The 18,222-nt window shown below is 34.3% G+C and overlaps 1 protein-coding gene across 7 annotated transcripts in view; it reads left to right on the top strand.

The window, feature by feature from the left end:
* The window catches only part of MFSD8 (major facilitator superfamily domain containing 8), a 103,698-nt gene that overhangs the window by 51,269 nt on the left and 34,207 nt on the right, over positions 1-18,222 (top strand). For 6 of the 7 annotated variants that reach the window (XR_012511948.1, XR_012511936.1, XR_012511943.1 and 3 more), the window contains exons 1-6: positions 39-239; positions 5,490-5,581; positions 10,085-10,128; positions 14,711-14,951; positions 15,922-16,035; positions 17,871-18,015. Coding sequence is in view for 3 of the 7 variants with exons in the window: in XM_074378791.1 (XP_074234892.1) it covers positions 175-239; positions 5,490-5,581; positions 10,085-10,128; positions 14,711-14,951; positions 15,922-16,035; positions 17,871-18,015 (701 nt within the window). In the remaining 4 variants the exon portion in view is untranslated. Of the gene's footprint in view, positions 1-38; positions 240-5,489; positions 5,582-10,084; positions 10,129-14,710; positions 14,952-15,921; positions 16,036-17,870; positions 18,016-18,222 lie in introns of those variants that run through there. The other variant, XM_074378794.1, reaches the window with a different exon arrangement.

An 18,222-nucleotide genomic window follows, 5' to 3' on the forward strand; every position in this document is an offset into this window, starting at 1 on the left:
CCCTCATCTGCTCCTACGTGACCCCGCCTCTGACCTGGGGCGCTCCGCCCACTTCTGGTCGCCTGGCAAGCACGCGCACTTACGGGCCTGTTTTGACAGCTTCGGGTCGCCGGGAATAAGAGGGAGCAGGAGGTGTCGCGAGAGTTGGCCTCAAGCCTTGTGGGAGCAGTGACTATGGCGAGTTTGGAGGCCAAGGCTGAGCAGGAGCCGCTCTTAAGCGACAGCCTACCCGGAAGCAGGTGAGCGGATGTTGGGGGAAGGCTCCCTCACCCTCCTGAGCTTTTGGGACTCGCCCCTTTCCCGCGTCAGCCTTATTGGGCCGAATGAGGGGTGCCAGGGAGGCGGGAGCCGGCGGTAGGTCCCGCCAAACCGGGAGACGCGCTCCCATTTCCGAGAAAGGGCGTCTGGCTGCCCGGAGCCTTCAACCGGTGGGTTCTGGTGAAGGTGTTAGAGAAACGCAAGCTGCCTACTGATCTTTTTTTACTCCAACAGTGATGCACAAACCAAGCCACTTCATTTCGCATTTGGCCCTTTACAGGAATGATCCCCTTACACCTTTCACAAAAGTTCGAAAAATGCGGTTTTAATCGATACTTGAAGATACCGGTCTCAGTATTGACTTAACTAAGTGCATGATAAGTTCCTGATACTTTTTTAGCAAGTAAACCTAAGCTGAGCTCACCTTTATCCTATGCCAAATGCTGATTTTTTAAGCATTTAGGGGATGAAGTGTGTTTTGACCCTTTTTATTCTGGTTATTTTTATCCTAGTTTATGGACTATAATTCAGAATTGTTACAGTTTGTTTCTTATTAAAGTATTTAACCAAAAAATTCACAAGTAAACTTCAGCTGCCTACGACCATGTTGATTTTTACTCATTTGTCCCCCTTAAGCAAGAAACCTTTTGTAAAAAATCGCTTTGTTTGAAACCCTTTGGAAAATTTATTTCTTTGGTCCATAATTTACCAAACAGAATATATGGAATGCAATTTAATCTATATTTTATGTTGAGATCATTAAAATGAGTGTTAGTGCTGAAATATGTTGTATTAGAGTGACATCCTCCAGCCTAAGGCATTTGTGACTATTTGCTTCTATACTAATATGTTCTACACTGCTCTACTTTCCATGTCTGCTTTTTAGTTTTTCTGCCTGCAGGCTATTCTCATCACGTTTTTGTTATCTGTTGGGAACCTCTGTTTTTATGGCTGTCTGCAAACCTCTCTTCTCCCAACTTTATTTTGGGACTTATATTTTACTGTGGATTTGGAAATCATGTATCTAAACTTAATAGAATTGTGGGTAGTTAGAACATGGAAGGTCTAACTGAAAGCTAAAGATCTCTAGTATTAATAAAGTGCATGAACTTGAGTACATGGACTTTGGGACTCTGGTTTTCTCAGTGTCCTTTTTGCTTCTTTGTAGTTTTTGTTTTTTTCCCAGGTAGATTTCAGGATCCTTGAGTTACGGTTAGATGTGGTCTTATGGTACATTCTGTCGCTTTGTCCAAATAAACCTACTTAAAAAAGGAAATTTTTTTCTTACTCTCAGTTGCAATTATGTCCAAGTAATTGATACTCATTAGGGTCCCTCTAAGTTCACATGATCTGTCCATAAACAATACTTGATTTGTTTTCTAAATTTAGCATTTTTAAAATAAAAAGGGAGTATTTTGAGAATAATTCAATAAGTATACTGCTTTTAAAAACATAATTAGTTTCCCTAATAAAGGGAGCATATGTAAAACTAGTTGCCAAGCCCTGTTCACTTTGAATAAATTGTGGAAACATGAGTCTGGTTCACCTACTGACCTTTCCTCACCAAGAAGACTGGCTCTAATTTGCTGGTGAGTCCTCAGTGATCCCCACTGACCCTGTCCATAGAGTTTAAGAGAACAGGGGTCCACAGGCTTTTTTTTATAAAGGTCCAGATGGTAAATATTTTTGGCTTTTGCAGGCCAAGAGGCAAAATTAAAGTTATTAAGTAAGTACTTAGATACCAAGAAAGAAAACAAATTTTCACAAAATTTTGCAGTAATTTAAAATGTACTAATTAATGAGTACTTTTTTTTAATACAAGTCTAATAATGAGAGAAGTAGAATTCTTTGAGGGGAGTGGCATTATGTTTGTTTTGGAATTCAGAGTTAATGTTTTCTTATCATCAAATTGATCACAAATACTCATCTGCAAAAACCATTCTTAGCTCATGGGCCATACAGTTGGTAGGCTGGGTTTGGCCTACAGACTATAGTCTGCTGATCCCTCTATTAGAATATCCTAAAATATTACAGTGCTTAAAATTTTTCTTTGCAACCTTAGCCTGGTCTCCTTAAAATAAATATTACTAGAACTTATGGTCATATAGAAGATATCTTGGTAGAATGTTCTCAGTTTATTTCTGTTTTCTAATTTCTATAACTTTTACACAATTATACACTATTCTATCAGTGACCACACACTCTTTTTCTTTCCTCTTTCAATATGGGTTCTTTTCTCCTCTTCATTAGTTTACATATGCTCTCTCTGATAAAAGTATAATTTTATTTTTCCCCTCAGTAAATCCAGAGTCTTTGTTTACAAATAAAGTACTGTTGTTTACCCAAGAATCCTTGTATTAGATCTTGATTTATTGAAACTAATTATGGCACTTTTTACTTATTCCTATTAATTATTATCTAACTTATTTTGGTTATCAGTTTACTCTAGTATATCATGTATTCCTCCTACTTTTTAAGTCACAAGTTTGGTAAGCATGCTATCATTTGAGATATAGTTTGTAGTGAAAATGTTGGACAGGGCAAAATCCTTTAGCATTGCAGTTTTACTTGGAGAATCTCAAATGGAGAACTAATACCAGATACAGCAATGATAATAAGAATCAAAAAGTTAAAACAAATCACCCTGGAATGCAGCATTCCTTCCTGTGCCCTGGTGATACAAGAAAGAAGCCTTTGGAAACTTACTCTCAGCCATGTGACACAGTTGGTTGAATCATCAAGGTTAAGAAAATGTTATGAAAATGATAACTTCATTGAAGGACAGTTACATTCTTTATGTTCCTACTGTCTCCAACAAGGAAGAAAGATACATTTCTTTATAAGAGTTAAACTTTTTGAATTAAAAAGAAAGAAAAGTAAAAATTTTTATTTTGAAACATTCTTAATCCATAGAAGAGTTGAAAAATAGTGCAGTGAACACGTGATTACCCTGTCATTGTTAGCCTTTTCACACTGCTCAAATCTCTCTTTCTACACACGCACACCTCTTTTGCCAAACTACCCCGACGTAGGTTGCAGACATTATGACACTTTATCCTATGTATTTTAGTCTGTAGCCTGCATCTCCCTCAAACATAGACATTCTTTTACAAACTGTATCACTGTTACCACAGCTAAAAATACAGTACTATTCAAAATGTCATGCACTATACAGTCTGTGCTCAAATTTTTCCAGTTGTTCCAAAAATGTACTTTATAGCTACTAAAAAAAAAAAAAAACCCAGGATCCAATTAATGTTCATACATTAATCCTTATGTCTTTTTAGATTTCTGCAACCTAAAACGATCCCCTGACCTTTTCTTTCTGTTTTTCCCAACATTGAATCCTGTGGGAAGTCTAGGCCAATTTTCTGTTTTCTTCACAAGATCTCACATTCTGTATTTGTGGACTGTTTCAGAATAGATTCTGGTCAAATATTCCTGGCAAGAACATCCTTGCCATGGCTTATGTTGAGAACATCCTAATATATTCTGTCAGGAGGCGTTGGATGCCAGGCCATCCCACTTTTGGAGAAGCCAAGCCTGACCACTTGGTTAAGAGGGTGACTGCTATATTTCTCAATTATAAAGGCTCACTTTCCGTTTTGTGATTAGTAAGTAGACAGTGGAGTGATATTTAGAGGCCCTGTGACCTTTCAACCAGTTGTTTTAGGATCCATTAATGATCTTTGCTTTCATCCATTATTACATGGAGTATAAATGGTGATTTTCCATCATCCCTTCAATATTTAATAGCTGTCATTAAAAGAGGCAAGATTTTTTTTGACTGAGATTCAGATCAGGTCAAAGTCACTCAAACAATTTTGTTACATTTTTTTCAGAATTAAGTTATTTGCTTTTTCTCTTTCCTGATGTAGATAAGTTCTGAGCAAGTTAGTTATTTGAAAAATTTCAGGCTGGTTTTAATGATAGTTCTTACTTGTGATTATTGGTTTAATTTCTGACCTCCAGAAAATAATAATGAGTTCATTAAAAATATAATAGAAACCCAGAACTTTAAAGTTATACCAGGATCCAGTGCTGTGGGACTGAAACAGGTGTATACCTTTTGCTGATATGTAATTATCTGCATTATGTATTCCAAATTCTAATATATTGATTTCCAAATATGGGCATCTGGATTTCTGCTATTTTTCAGGTATGTTACATTACAGTCTATTTTTATGGAATGGCATATCCATTGTTAAGCACTTCATATGTATTACATCAGGAACTAATATACTTGGTACAGAGTAAATCTAATAAATGCTGTTTCTCTTCTTTATTCCCTAACATTCCCAATCACATCACATCTGGGGAGAAAAAGTTTCTTTTTTGAAGACTAATTTAACAGGTCTATTTTAGAAAATAATCTTGGAACATAAGGCATTTTCTCTATTGTGCTTGTCTTATTAATTATTTGAAAGCATGCTCATTTTGAGGTAAATTTGTTAACTCTCTTTGTATGCATATGTGAAAATATAATGAGAACACACAATAATGTATCACCTCTCAGAGGGAGGCTATCTGGTTAATACACTTCCTGTTAGTCCAGGTCACAGACTATAGGAAAGATCAATCCAGTCTGAAGGGACCTTGGTCTCTCTTTGTTCCTCTGATAGAACTTGTCTGGTAACCTGTGTTGGAGCAAGTGTTCCAGGAGGTCCCAGGACTAAGAATGTCTTAGGTCACATCAGACCTTCCTGGTGTCACTTTTATATTAATTTTGTTGAAAGTACCCAACCAAAGTATCTTCCTACAGCAAAGTCATTTTGCTGTCATCAAGTAGGACATGTCATAATGATGACAATAATTATATTTTAATACTTACTAGTTGTGTATCTCACCTGTAGGAGATTAATTGTTGTAGATAGTTTAGTTATTTTGATATACTTTATACATTTTGTCAGTTTAGCAAATTTCAGAACTCTTGAGTCATAAATTTGTACCATCCCAACAGTAGCAAAATAATTGGTCCACAAAATGTGTTGCCTTTTACAAGTTACCACATGTCTCCCAAGTTTCTGTGTACAGTGGTGCATAAATACAGTCCATGGAAATTAAAAGAAATGATGCTTATTTATAGATAGATGAATAAGTATAATAAAAATCAATTATACCTCTATCACATACTTTTCATGCCTTCAGGAGAGAGAAAATAAAATTATGCCACAGAAAGATTTGCATGTAATGAGATAACTTTATACTACTTTTTTCTTCTTTACACCTAGGGAATGGGATATTATAGAAACTGAGGAGCATTATAAGAGTCGATGGAGATCTATTAGGATTCTGTATCTTACTATGTTTCTCAGCAGTGTAGGTAAGTATTAGAAATTATACATAATTTAAAAAATTAAGATAAAATATCATATTTTAATCTCATTTATTTTTTAAAATTATTTTTACTGTGGTAAAAACCATGTCACATAAAATGTACCATTTAACCATTTCTAAGATCAGTAGTGTTAAATATATCTACATAGTTGTGTAACCAATCTCCAGAACTTTTTTATCTTGCAAAACTGAAACTCTGTTTCCTTTAAACAACAACTCCTTTGCCCCAGCCCCTGGCAACCACCATTTTGCTTTCTGTTTCTATGAATTTGACTACATTAGATACTTTATACAAATGGAATCATACAGTATTTTTAAATTTTTGAGTTTATTTCATTTAGCATAATATCTTCAAGGTTTATCTATGTTGTAGCATGTATCAGAATTTCCTTCCTTTTTAAGGCTAAATAATATTATGTTGTATAATTTGTAGGGAAGAAGAAAACATTTCCTCTGCCTTCTTAGGTTCTGTACCTGTGGCATGCAAATTAAACTGACAACTGGCAGATCAACAGGAGAAAAGCATACAAATTTATTTAATGTTAATATTTTTACATGACACAGGAGGCTTCATACAAAAGAAGTGAAAACCCAAAGAAATGGTTAGACTCAGAGACTTTTATACTATTTTAATGAAAGGCTGTAATTGTGGAGAAGTACCTAGATAAAGGAAAGGATTTGGGCTTCTAGGGATGGTGAATTGTGGGAAAATGACTAGAAAATACATGGGGGAAACTAATGGAGGATGAGAGTTACTCTAGTAAGGTTTGTTTGTGCAGACTCATCTCAGCGTTGACTTTCCTTCTCCAGTGATAAGGATGTTCTCTCCTTCCTGGTACTGGAGAGCACCAAGGATTTTTCGGCAGAGATGGGGAGGGCAGAGAGCCCTTCCTTTGTCTACTGTCTGTTAGTTGCCTTCAGCTCAAAATAATAAATATGCCAAAGCAGCATATTTTAGGGTGGCATGTTCTGATCCCCTTTGGTATATCCTACATTTTGTTTATCCATTCATCTGTTGATAAACATTTGGGCTCATTCCCCATCTTGTTTCTTATAAATAGCTGCTGTGAACATGGGTGTGCAACTGTCTCTTTAACATCCTGCTTTCAGTTCTTTTGGGTATACATCCAGAAGTGGAATTTCTGTATCATATGATAATTCTATTTTTAATTTTTTTAAGGAACTGCTATACTGTTTTCCATAGCTGCTGCATTATTTTACATTCTCATTACAGTCAGTGTTCAAATTTTTCCACATCCTCACCAACTCTTATTTTATATTTATTTAATAGTCGTAATTCTAATAGCCATTAGGTGGTTGTGATTTTAATTTGTATTTCCTTGATGATTAGTGATGTTGGGCATCTTTTCATGTGCATATTGGCCATCTGTATATCTTCTTTGGAGAAAGTCCTTTGTGCATTTTTTAATCAGGTTTTTTTGTTGTTGTGGAGTTGTAGGAGTTTGTTATATATTCTGAATGTTGACCCCTTATCAGATATATGATTTATAGATACCATTCCAGGACTTTTCTTTTCTCTCTGCTGATTGTGTCCTTTGGTTCACAGAAGTTTTAAATTTTGGTGTGGCTCAATTTATCTATTTTTTTCTTTTGTTGCCTATGAACCTCATTTGACTTTTATACTGACACATAGCATACAAATAGTAAAGAGCAAGAATCTTAATCTGTGTAGCTTGATATATTTTAACCAATTAACATTATTTCTGAAAATATAATTACTAAAAAGTAAAGCTTCATGAGGAAAAAATTTTTTTAATATTAAGAGCTGTAATTGGGTTAAAATGATAAGGAATGAAATTATATAGAAAATCTCAACACTGTGATAATTTGTAAAGGAATATTTTAGGGAATCAGTTTTTTTTTTTTCCAAGTTTAGACTGTCTGAGTTTGTATGCACTAATTTTACAAGTGATTTCTTTCTCTGAGATGGATTTAGTGAAAGTCATTTTACTAAATTGTTTTCCATATCCTTTCTATTTACCCCAGGTCATCATCTTGTTCCCTCTCACTGGCCAGTCTTGTTCATGACACAACATTGAGTAAAAATAGATTTTAATAAAGCTTAAACTAAGAAAAAGTACAAAATAAAGGATATTTTCAACATTTATTTGTAATATAATTTTATCTTGGATTGTATGTTTATTATTATACCTTCTACAAATATCAGCAAAAAAATGTTGATTCAAATTGGCTTATATAGTAATTTACTTTTTTTTAATGTCTCTAGTGGGACAACTCCAGGTGAAGTTCACTGTACTTCTGAGTAACGTTTTTGGTTTTGCCCTCTTCTACAGATTGCCTTCATTCTTAGGCTATAGCAAGTTTATAGCAACAGTTCCAGGTATCTTATCTTTTCATGATAATTTTTATTGATTGAAAGGAACTTTTTTTTTTTTAATCTCCAAAGAGATGAGGAGTCCTTTCCTGGTAGTCTCAAAGTAGACCTCCCGTCATTTCTCACTGATCAGAACTGGGTTATCTGTTAATTTCTAAACCCATCATCAGCTAGAATAGTGGGATTACATCCATTGAATTTTTTAGACTAATTAGGATCTACCTTCTGGAATTTGGGGTAGAAACAGTTTCCTTTGAAGCCTGAGGCTTTGTGGATTAGTGGTGGATACCTGAATACAATCAGGCTTCTATCAGGAAGGAGGAAGGGGCAAATGAATGTTGTTTAGGTAGCAATCTTGGCAATAGATTGTTTTTCATTTAAAATACTTCAAATTTTTAGGACTCAGTTATCTCAATTATCTAAAATATAAGTAATAGTTTCAAATTTCACAGCAAAAAATTATTTTAACTTTAGATTTTATTTGTCATGTTAAACATTTTACCTGTTTACAAGTTTCTTGTGAAATGGAGCAGGATCCTGTGGGGCCCTCCCAGGTACAGATCCATTCTGTGTCCCCGTTTGTTTGTAGCAAATAGGTTTCATTCAGCCTCCTTGACCTTCCCTGAGTTCCAAAGGGCAGATTCAAAGAGCTTCTTATCAGGCAAGGGAAGGAATGCAGAAACTAAGAAGGAGGAGTCAAGAATTGCAGCAAGTGGGCAAGGTTCTTGTTCCTACTCATGGAATATTACATAACAGTACCTTTGAGTTCTTCTGCAGGAACTGAGGCCTCCTCCACTCAGGTGGAGGATGATAACTTCAGGCTAACCACAGGATTCCTAGAACACTGCCCTGTTACCTCACCACCAGCCAATCAGAAGAAGGTCACATACGCTGCAGCCTTCACGTCAAGTTTTGCCTGTAAAAACTTCTCCCCCCAAACCATTGGGGGGTTCAGAGTTTTTGAGCACAAGCCACCCATACTCCTTGCTTGGCCCAGCAATAAACCTTTTTCTGCTCCAAACGCCCACATTTTGGCCTCGCTGTGCATTCGGCACACAAACTTGCATTTGGAAATGCTCGATTGTGAGATAGTAGACTTATTTTCAAATATTCGTTGACTCTTTGAACAGTTTTTTCATCAGAGTCAATGTGTTAATTCATAATACACTAAAATGAAATGAATAAATTATTTATAAAAATAGACTTTTTAAAAGGAATGAAGTACTGATACTGCTGCAACATGGATGAACCTTGAAGTATGCAAAGAAAGAAGCCGGACAGACACAAAAAGATTCTATTTTTATGAAAGTCTAGAATAGGAAAATCTATAGAGACAGAAAGTAGATTAATGGTTGCTTAAGGGCTTTTTGGGGAAGATTGGAGGGTAGCAGGGTATAGCTAAAGGGTCCAAGGTTTCTTTTGGAAGTGAACTAAAATGTTCTAAAATTGACTGTAGTGATGGTTGCACTCATCTGGGAAACTTGAAACCATTAAATTGTACTCTTTAAAATAGGTGAATTCTATGTGAATTATGTCTTAATAGAGCTGTTTTTTTAATTACCTTTATAGAATTTTGATTGGATGTGCCTACCATTTAAAATTTACAAGCAGCATTCGACTTTATCATTACAGTTCTCAAGCAATAAAAGCTAGCAGAGATAATGAATTTTCTAAGATATCCGCAACCTGGTTTTTTATAGCGACTGTCTCTTTTAAAGATAATTTTCCTTCTTCCTAGGCCTCCATGTAGTCATCATCTCTTCCAAACAACATTTTAGAAGTCTAGCACTTCCTCTGTAACAAAGTGGCCTTTCCTCCATTCATTTCTGCTATAAAAACTTAACAAAGCCATTGTAATTTTCATTTACAAAAAAGGCATGTGAATAAGCAGAAATAGATCCTCTGCTTTTATTATGTTGATTATGGTCAGGGACTATAATTATATGTAATTTTTTAAGCCTTTAAAATTTATTTTCCTCCTGATAAAACCCCATTGCTTAATAAATTTAGACATTTATGATCATAAATTTGTAAATTCAGAATGATATTTTAAAATCCATGGTGTAGTTCAAAACATTATATCTAAAAGTAGTGATGAAATTATTATAAATAACAGAATTTGCATCTTCACAGGATTTTCTATCGTGATAATGTCAATATGGCCATATCTCCAAAAGGTTTGTGCACTTCAATCTATTCTTCTCTTAAGTAGCTGTCATAATAGTAACACTTATGTAGCTAAGACTTTTCTAGAGGCTCTCTTTGGTATCCTAACTTAATTGTTATTAGAATAATTTAAGATAATAATTCCTCAAAGGGGCTTGTAAATAAGGAGATCATATGCTTTATTGTGCAAAGCAGCACGCTTTTGCAGTGAAAGGAGTGCTATAGCAGGAGAATAGGGTCGTATATACCCAGACAGTCCCAGGCAAATGCAGATGTATAGTCAGCTACTTACTAGCCACCTTCCCAGCCCATCAATACCCCCTCCCTAATTAAAAGGCAACTAAACTAGACATAGTCTGAATTCCTAAAATGTATAAATAATATTTCTATGGAATAATTACATGCTTTCGTATAGAATTAATTTGGGTTATCAGGTGACATTGTAAAAAGAATAGATAATATATGTATGTTGATGCTGTGGTTACTAGATAGGTAAGTTTGGTTATCAAGTGATCAAGTCCTGTCAATTCTATCTTTAAAAAATATATATTGGCTTATAACATTGTGTAAATATCTGTCAATTCTGTCTTAAAACTCCACTAATGACCTTATTAAAAATCAGTAAGTTGGAGACATACTTAATTGATAACAATATTTCAGTTAAGTTTCTTAAAGAAGTTCCTCTGTACTTCCTAACTCTTACTCACTCCTTAACCAGCTACATTCTGATTAACTCCTCTGCTCCCCTGACACTGCTCTTGATGAGGTCTCCAGGGACTTAATTGCTCACTAAATACTAGATACTTTTCAGTCCTTACTTCAGGTGACTTTTGGGTAGTGTTTGACATTGTTGTCCTCTCTCTACTTCTTGAAACCCTCTCCTACTTCCATGACATTATTCTTAATGCTTTATTCTTAAATTCTTTTGGGGGGAGGGTATATATAGCTCAGTGGTAGTGTATGCTTAGCATGCATGAGGTCCTGGCTTCAATCCCCAGTACCTCCATTAAAAAAAATTTAAAAAAAAATAGATAAACTTAATTACCCGCTGCAAACCCCCCACCCCCACCCTGGCAAAAAAATTCTGTTGTGTATTTTTCTTTATCAACTTGCTCCTTATGTTTTGGTTTTCTCCAGAGGGACGTGTGTGTGTGTGTGTGTGTGTGTGTGTGTGTGTGTGTGTGTGTGTGTTTTAGCCTTACTCCTAAGCCTTCACCATATTAGATTGAAAGCCAGAAATTTGTTAGACATATGTGCTTGGATGAACCTAAGGTCCTCAGTTATTTACACATTTTTCTCCTTTTTTTCTGGAATGCTTTCCTTCCTACCATCTCACCTTTCCTCTGTCATTCCCTTCCTCCTCACTATTTTTAATTAATTCTCCAAGGTGTTGCTCCAATGTTACCTCTTCTGAAAAGCCTTCTCTTGCTGCCCCTCACCCCCATTTGGGTTAGAAGGTTTTCCTATGTGCTTCCATATCCTTTTATCATTAACATTTAGCATTGAGTGTTGTAACTGTGTTACGGAGAGTTCACCTAACATCCCTGCTAGATTGTTAAAATGGTCAGGTGGCTTCAACAAAAATAGTAGACATATCTGGCAAATACTTAAGGTTTAAAAATGATAACCTATTATATAAGAAATTTATTGATGTTTATTTCACTTTAGTTTTTTTGGTTTTTATGAATTTTTAACTTTTTGAAAATGCTACTTTCTTATGCTGTCTTTTAAAAGAAATGTAAGAAGAAAATTCCAGACTTTACTTTTTAGTGATTTAGTGCCACATTTTCATTGCCATTTTGAAAATTAACTTAAACTACCTACTACCTTAAAATTTTTCATTCTTAATTTAAGGCTACTGTCTCTTTTATAATAGCATGTTGCCAAATATTACTTAGCTTAAAAGCCATCTGTGAGAAAGAGAAAAAGCTAGGCCAAAAAATCTTAAAAAACAAACAAACAAACAAACAACTATCTTTCTGAAAGGAATTTGGCATTACTATGAATCTCTGACTTGTGCTTCTGCCCCTGCCTGATAAACAGCTATCAGCCAATGATTCCTTAGGCTATATTGTCCAGAGTTGTGGTTGATTTCCAGGAAGACTCATATTCTTAAACCCAGATTTTGAATTGGAATGGTAGGTTATTCTATAGACTCAGGTATATAGTGGAAATAGTCATGCGTGAGTTATAATAAAACTGACATATCAGTAAAAACAAAATACTAAGAAATACTAATTTTTAAATTGCATAGGTAACATTCATTTAGTGCATACCTTATACTGATGTTGACGTTATATTGACTTAAATAATTCTTATAACAGCTCTGTGAAGTTAGCCCTATTTGACAGATAAAGAATTAAAGCATGCTGGTTTTTTTCCTGACCTACTCAAAAGGAAGATTTTTCAGAATCAGATAAGTAGAACCTGATTTGGAAACTCATTTATGCGGGCACTGTGTTTACTCATTTTTGTGTCTGTATTGCCTTACACAGGTTTTGTCACAGAGGTCTCAGTGACTGTTAATTGAATGAATAAATAATAATCTATAATTAAATAGTTGAAGAGGCTTGGAACACCCATAGTAATGTCTCAACTCCCATAGCAAAGCATTAAGATTTCTAGAACTTTGACTTTGTCAACATTATTAACATATTTAGAGAAGAATGTTTTGAAATTCAATACTGTGCACTGGGTTTTTTTTTTTTTTAAGAGAAGATGTAGATCTAACTTCCACTGAAGTGTGTAAAACCAACAAGTTTACAGATAATTATCATATAAGTGTTAAAGTACAAGTCTAAAAGTACGGGGCAGTGTACATGTGGGGAGCAAGTGTGAGCAAAGAAGTGTGAGGGAGGAAGGGGGTCAGAGAGAGAGGGGCAGAAGACACAGGGACAAGAGACTTATGCACAGACAGACACAGACAGACAGATGTGAGTGCTTGGGAGATGTTGCTAATCTAGACTAAAGAGATCCTGGAATCTTTCCAAAATCAGTTATTCCTGAGCTGAGTTTGAAGACCTATAGAAATTGATCCTGAAGGAGTGGTCCGGGCTGGGGAGTGGGAGGTTAGAAAGGCATTCCTGATGGAAGAGGCAGTAGAGGAACCTCTGCAAAGGCCTGGAAGCAAAAAGCTTGACTCATTTTGGAAATATCAAACAGTTCTGTTTGACTAGAAGTTAGGACTGAGTTGAGGGAGCATACAGAGAGATGAGGTTAGAGTGGCCAGCTTGTGAGCTGGTTTTTCATAATAAGTGGTTTAGATTTTATCCTGAAAACAGTATGATAGAGGTCATTAGTGGTGGCCAGAGGACCAGAAACAAGATGCTGTTATTTCTGTAAGAGAGAAACACACAGGAGCACAGATAACAGTTCAGTTACTAAATTGATACCTTCTGTTGTAGTATAGACCTATATCTCCCAAACCATTTAACTTCCATGTTTCAATTCTAGCAAAACTCTAGCAGATTCCAGTTTTCCAGTCATTCACTGTAAAGAATAATATCAAATTACAGTAGCAAATATTGTTAAAATTATTAGAGTCATCTCCAGGAGTCAGGAGTCAGCTCACTTCTGTCTGTGAAAGGGTCACTTGACTGTTATTAACTGATATCCTGAAAAGATACTTTTATCCTTTTGCTTTCTAACTACTAGACATTTAACATTAAAATTGAATTTTCATTGCTTTTTGAAAATTAATTTTTAAATTTATGACATAAAGTTGTTATACGTGTTCACTCTTATTTCTCATTCCCCACAAAAAAAATTATACCTAAATATCTTCCTTTTAAGCTATTTAGATATCTTTAGAGAAGAAAAGGCCATGGTTTTCCTTATTAAGTTGTTGTACCTCTTAACCTATATATCTTTAAACTTACTTCCTAAAATTTAATGGTTCTTATTTTTCCAAATGTATATATATAGCCTACCATATTTAAAAAAAACACAATCTATTGATTTATTCTATAGTCCCTTTTGTAAGCTAAATTTTTCTATTTTATGAAAGTATTTTATTTTCTGAGCTTTAATCATTTGATTCTTCCTTCAACATTCATCATGATATATAGACCCTCTTTGGTAAAATCCTGAATTGTCTATGCTAAAAGGAAGAATTATTAATAGGTATAATGGGAGAAATTTTATTATCCTCTTTAAGCATTTAATTATTGTACCCAGTTTAAAAAGATAGATTCATAGTGCTAATGGCTGTTTAACTTAGAGTGTTAAGCCTAAATGTACTTACAAGAATTAAAGATTGGCATATTATTGTTATGATGTTATTATAAGGTATATAATGTGATTATCTTTTAAACAAGATTTTTATGATACAGAATTTCTGTAATTGCTCTAAAAGATGAAGTTTCTTAAGCATTTTTCCAGGTGTATAGTGAATTGTTAGCACATTTAATTGTAATGTCAGAAGTTTGAATTCCTCACTATAAGTAAGGGTGTTACAAAACTTAAGTATACTAGAATTATTTTTTTAAATTCTTTTAATAAGAAATGTTACTGGTCAGAAAAATGTATTTAGATTTTAAACTTTACTTTTCTTGGATAAGAATTTTTAAAGCATTGTAATCTTTTTTCCTGCAGATTGATCAGACAGCCGATGCAAGTTTTTTGGGCTGGGTTATTGCTTCGTTTAGTCTTGGCCAAATGGTAGCTTCACCTATATTTGGTTTGTGGTCTAATTATAGACCAAGAAAAGAACCTCTTATTGTTTCAACTCTCATTTCGGTGGGAGCCAACTGCCTCTATGCATATGTCCACGTTCCAGCTTCTCATAATAAATACTACATGTTGGTTGCTCGAGGATTGGTGGGATTTGGAGCAGGTAATCTGTCTGTATGTATATGTTTGGTTGTTCATCCTGACATTTATATGTATCTCTCACCTGGTGTCACCCCTTCTCAGTTTCATATACCACATTTAATATACAGGTGTCTCATTGCAAATAGACAAATATCTGTCCTGTCATTTTGCCTTTACTCATGATGTTTCTCCTGATGTTCCCATTACCTATAGTTTCTATCTTCTGTTCCCATCATTCTTCATCCTTTAGGATTTAGTTCAAGTTTCACATGTTCCATGAAGGTTTACCCTACCCCTTAACAGATCTTTCCTTTCTCTAACATGTCTCTGGCATTTGCTTATATGTTGTTTTGCACTGTTTTCATCCTTTATCACCAACTAGATAGCAAATTTATTGTAAGTGAAGACAATTTATAATTTTTTAAAAAATTATTGATTGATTGATTGATTGGAAGTACTGGGGATTGAACCCAGGACCTTGTGCAGGCTAAGCATGTGCCCTACCACTGAGCTATATGCCCCCCCCACCAATTTATGACTTTTAAAAATATTCTGTAGTCCCTAGTAGAGTCTCTTCAACATAATAAGTGCTCAACAAAGTTGTTTTGAGTTAAATTATTTCTGTTTCTTATGTTACAGGTCTCAGCATGCAGAGTGTGTATCATCTTTCTTTTTAAAATAGTGTGGTAATTAGAAGTATACCATTCACTCAATACTTTCTTAGTGTTTAATGATGAAAAAAAAGTTTACCATTCCTGAAATGCCATTTTTTTCATTCATTCAAATCTTTAACTGTGTTTTCGTATTTCTACAAGTAATATTTCCCATTAATTGATGCATTTGTTCACTATATATGCCTGTGTAATCATAAAACGGAAGTGGTGACTGTACTGTAGATTATTATTTCCTCTTCTGCATAGAGCCAAATTAATTTGAACTTCATAAATGGAAGAATATTTTCTTTTACTTTGAGTTATCATGTCTTTTCTTAGGAAATGTAGCAGTTATTAGATCATATATTGCTGGTGCTACATCTCTTCAGGAAAGAACAAGTTCTATGGCAAACACAAGTGCATGTCAAGCATTAGGTTTTATTCTAGGTCCAGGTAAGTATTCTTCCCTTGTCATTACTTGAATTTGAATTGGGAAACTTTTGAGTTTCAAATGTTAAATGAAATCCAAGTATTAAACCTCTTAGCTGAAGAAAAGGGAGGGAAACAGGTATTTTTTGATCCAGCAGCCAGGCTAGGCTCTTTATATGTGTTAACTCTTACTCTTTAAATTAAGTGCTGTTAGTCCCATTGTACTGATTAAGAAACCAAGGCATAGAGAATATAAGTAAATTATCCAGGGTCACCCTGATAGTAAATTAAAAATCTGAGGTTCAAACCTAACTGTCTGATTCCAAAGTGTGTGTTCTGTCAGATAATCATTTAGCTTAACATCTCAGCAAGAGTTTGCTTTTCTTCCTGTTTATTAGAAACAAAATTCTTTTAACTGAAAGATTTGAGGAAAGTAATTTGAGGAAGTTCTTTACCCTTTTGCCTTTTGCATTTTGCCCATACTATTAAGATTTTTCTAAGGTTGAAGAAAATGATAGAAGAAAATGAGAGTTTAAAATAGATTTGCTATTCTTGTCCTCTTCCCAAGCTTTCATACTTTAGCTGAGTATAAAAATATATTAATGAGATTCAGTATTTTCCTAAGGCCAATTAATTTTCTGCTAAATGAGTAGAAAAATTAACTTTTTGTTCCTAGAATAACATTGAAAAGCCATATGGCCCATGCTTTTAATATCGCAGTTATGAATATCATGAATTTGAATCCAACTCAGTTTACTTCATCATTAACACCCCAACCCCACTCCGGTTTCTATTATTTCTGTTACTTCTTCTCTTTCACAGAAGAGAATAATTCATCAGTCACCAAAATCTAATATTTCAGTTTAGTATTCTGGAATAAAATATAAGCAGAAATCTAGAATAATTGAACCTACTGCCTTATTATAAAATACATGAGGACATAGTCTGAGTCTTCTTTAATTTACCACTCTACCCTTGGTATCTAGCACAGTACCTGGTATAGGCTTGGGTTCTCAGTAAATATTTTGGCCATCTAAAAAGCATTTTAAAGATTATTCACTTAAACATTTTGGAGTAAAGATGATAAAATGTAGGCCTGAAAAGATTAGATGACTTTTCCAACAATAAACACATCAATAAGTACTAACATTTCCTAACTGCTAGACTCTGTTCTGAGTACTTTAAGTGCAGTATTTTACTTAATCCTCACCCTAAGGTTACATGTAAAGTATTGGCAAAGCCAGATATGGAATCTCAATCAGGAGAGCAAACCAGTACTTTTGTAATGCGATTTTTGCCACAGATCCAAATTTAAAATGATATTAGATATATATAATTTAAATACCATATACATAGTAATATTTTAAAATATTGAGTTGAAATGTGGCATTTTCTTATAATCAAATTGATTAAACTTTAATAATTTATTTATGGAAGGAATTGTATAAGTTAAATTTCCTATGGAGGTATTTAAAAAAAAGGTACAGACAAGTTACGTTAGATATAATCCCTTGCGAATGCATTTACATCAGTGCTTCTCAATCAGTTTTTTCATTATTATCTCCCTAAGGAGGCTTTTTAGGCCTTTTTTTCCTAATCATTCCATCCCATGACATTTTAATACCACAGATCTGTGTTAAATGTCTTTTCTGTACTGTATGCATATCTGTGCTTTATACAGAAAAAGAGTGAATTTTTTGCCTCTCCCCCTCAAGAACCAATTTTCTTATCCTTATTGAGATGCCTGATGCAGATGGATGATTCCATAGTGTTACTTCCAATTTTGTGGTAAATGTTTTTCACATTTAGTTTAGCCTGTGCCTCCCATATAATATCTGTATACATTTTATTTTAATAAGTTTTTCAGACTTGTTTTGCACTCATTGGAGAAAAGGGCGTGACATGGGATACCATTAAGCTGCAGATTAACATGTACACAGCACCAGTTTTACTTGGCGCCTTCCTGGGAATTTTAAATATTATTCTGATCCTTACAATATTAAGGTAATTAGATTGAAATGATAAAACTACTTTTGTAGATTGTGAAATTAAATAAGGGTTATCATTATTAGAGAATTATTATTTCTATGATGTCTTTATTTGATTTTTGATGCCTATAGCTGTGTTCTTATTTTTCGATCAGCTAATGCATGTGTTACTCATAACTAAAATAATAGACAATGAATGAAAACATTATAAGGTTTTTGAAGA

This window comes from Camelus bactrianus, chromosome 2, assembly GCF_048773025.1.
Source record: "Camelus bactrianus isolate YW-2024 breed Bactrian camel chromosome 2, ASM4877302v1, whole genome shotgun sequence".
NCBI classification, from domain to species: domain Eukaryota; kingdom Metazoa; phylum Chordata; class Mammalia; order Artiodactyla; family Camelidae; genus Camelus; species Camelus bactrianus.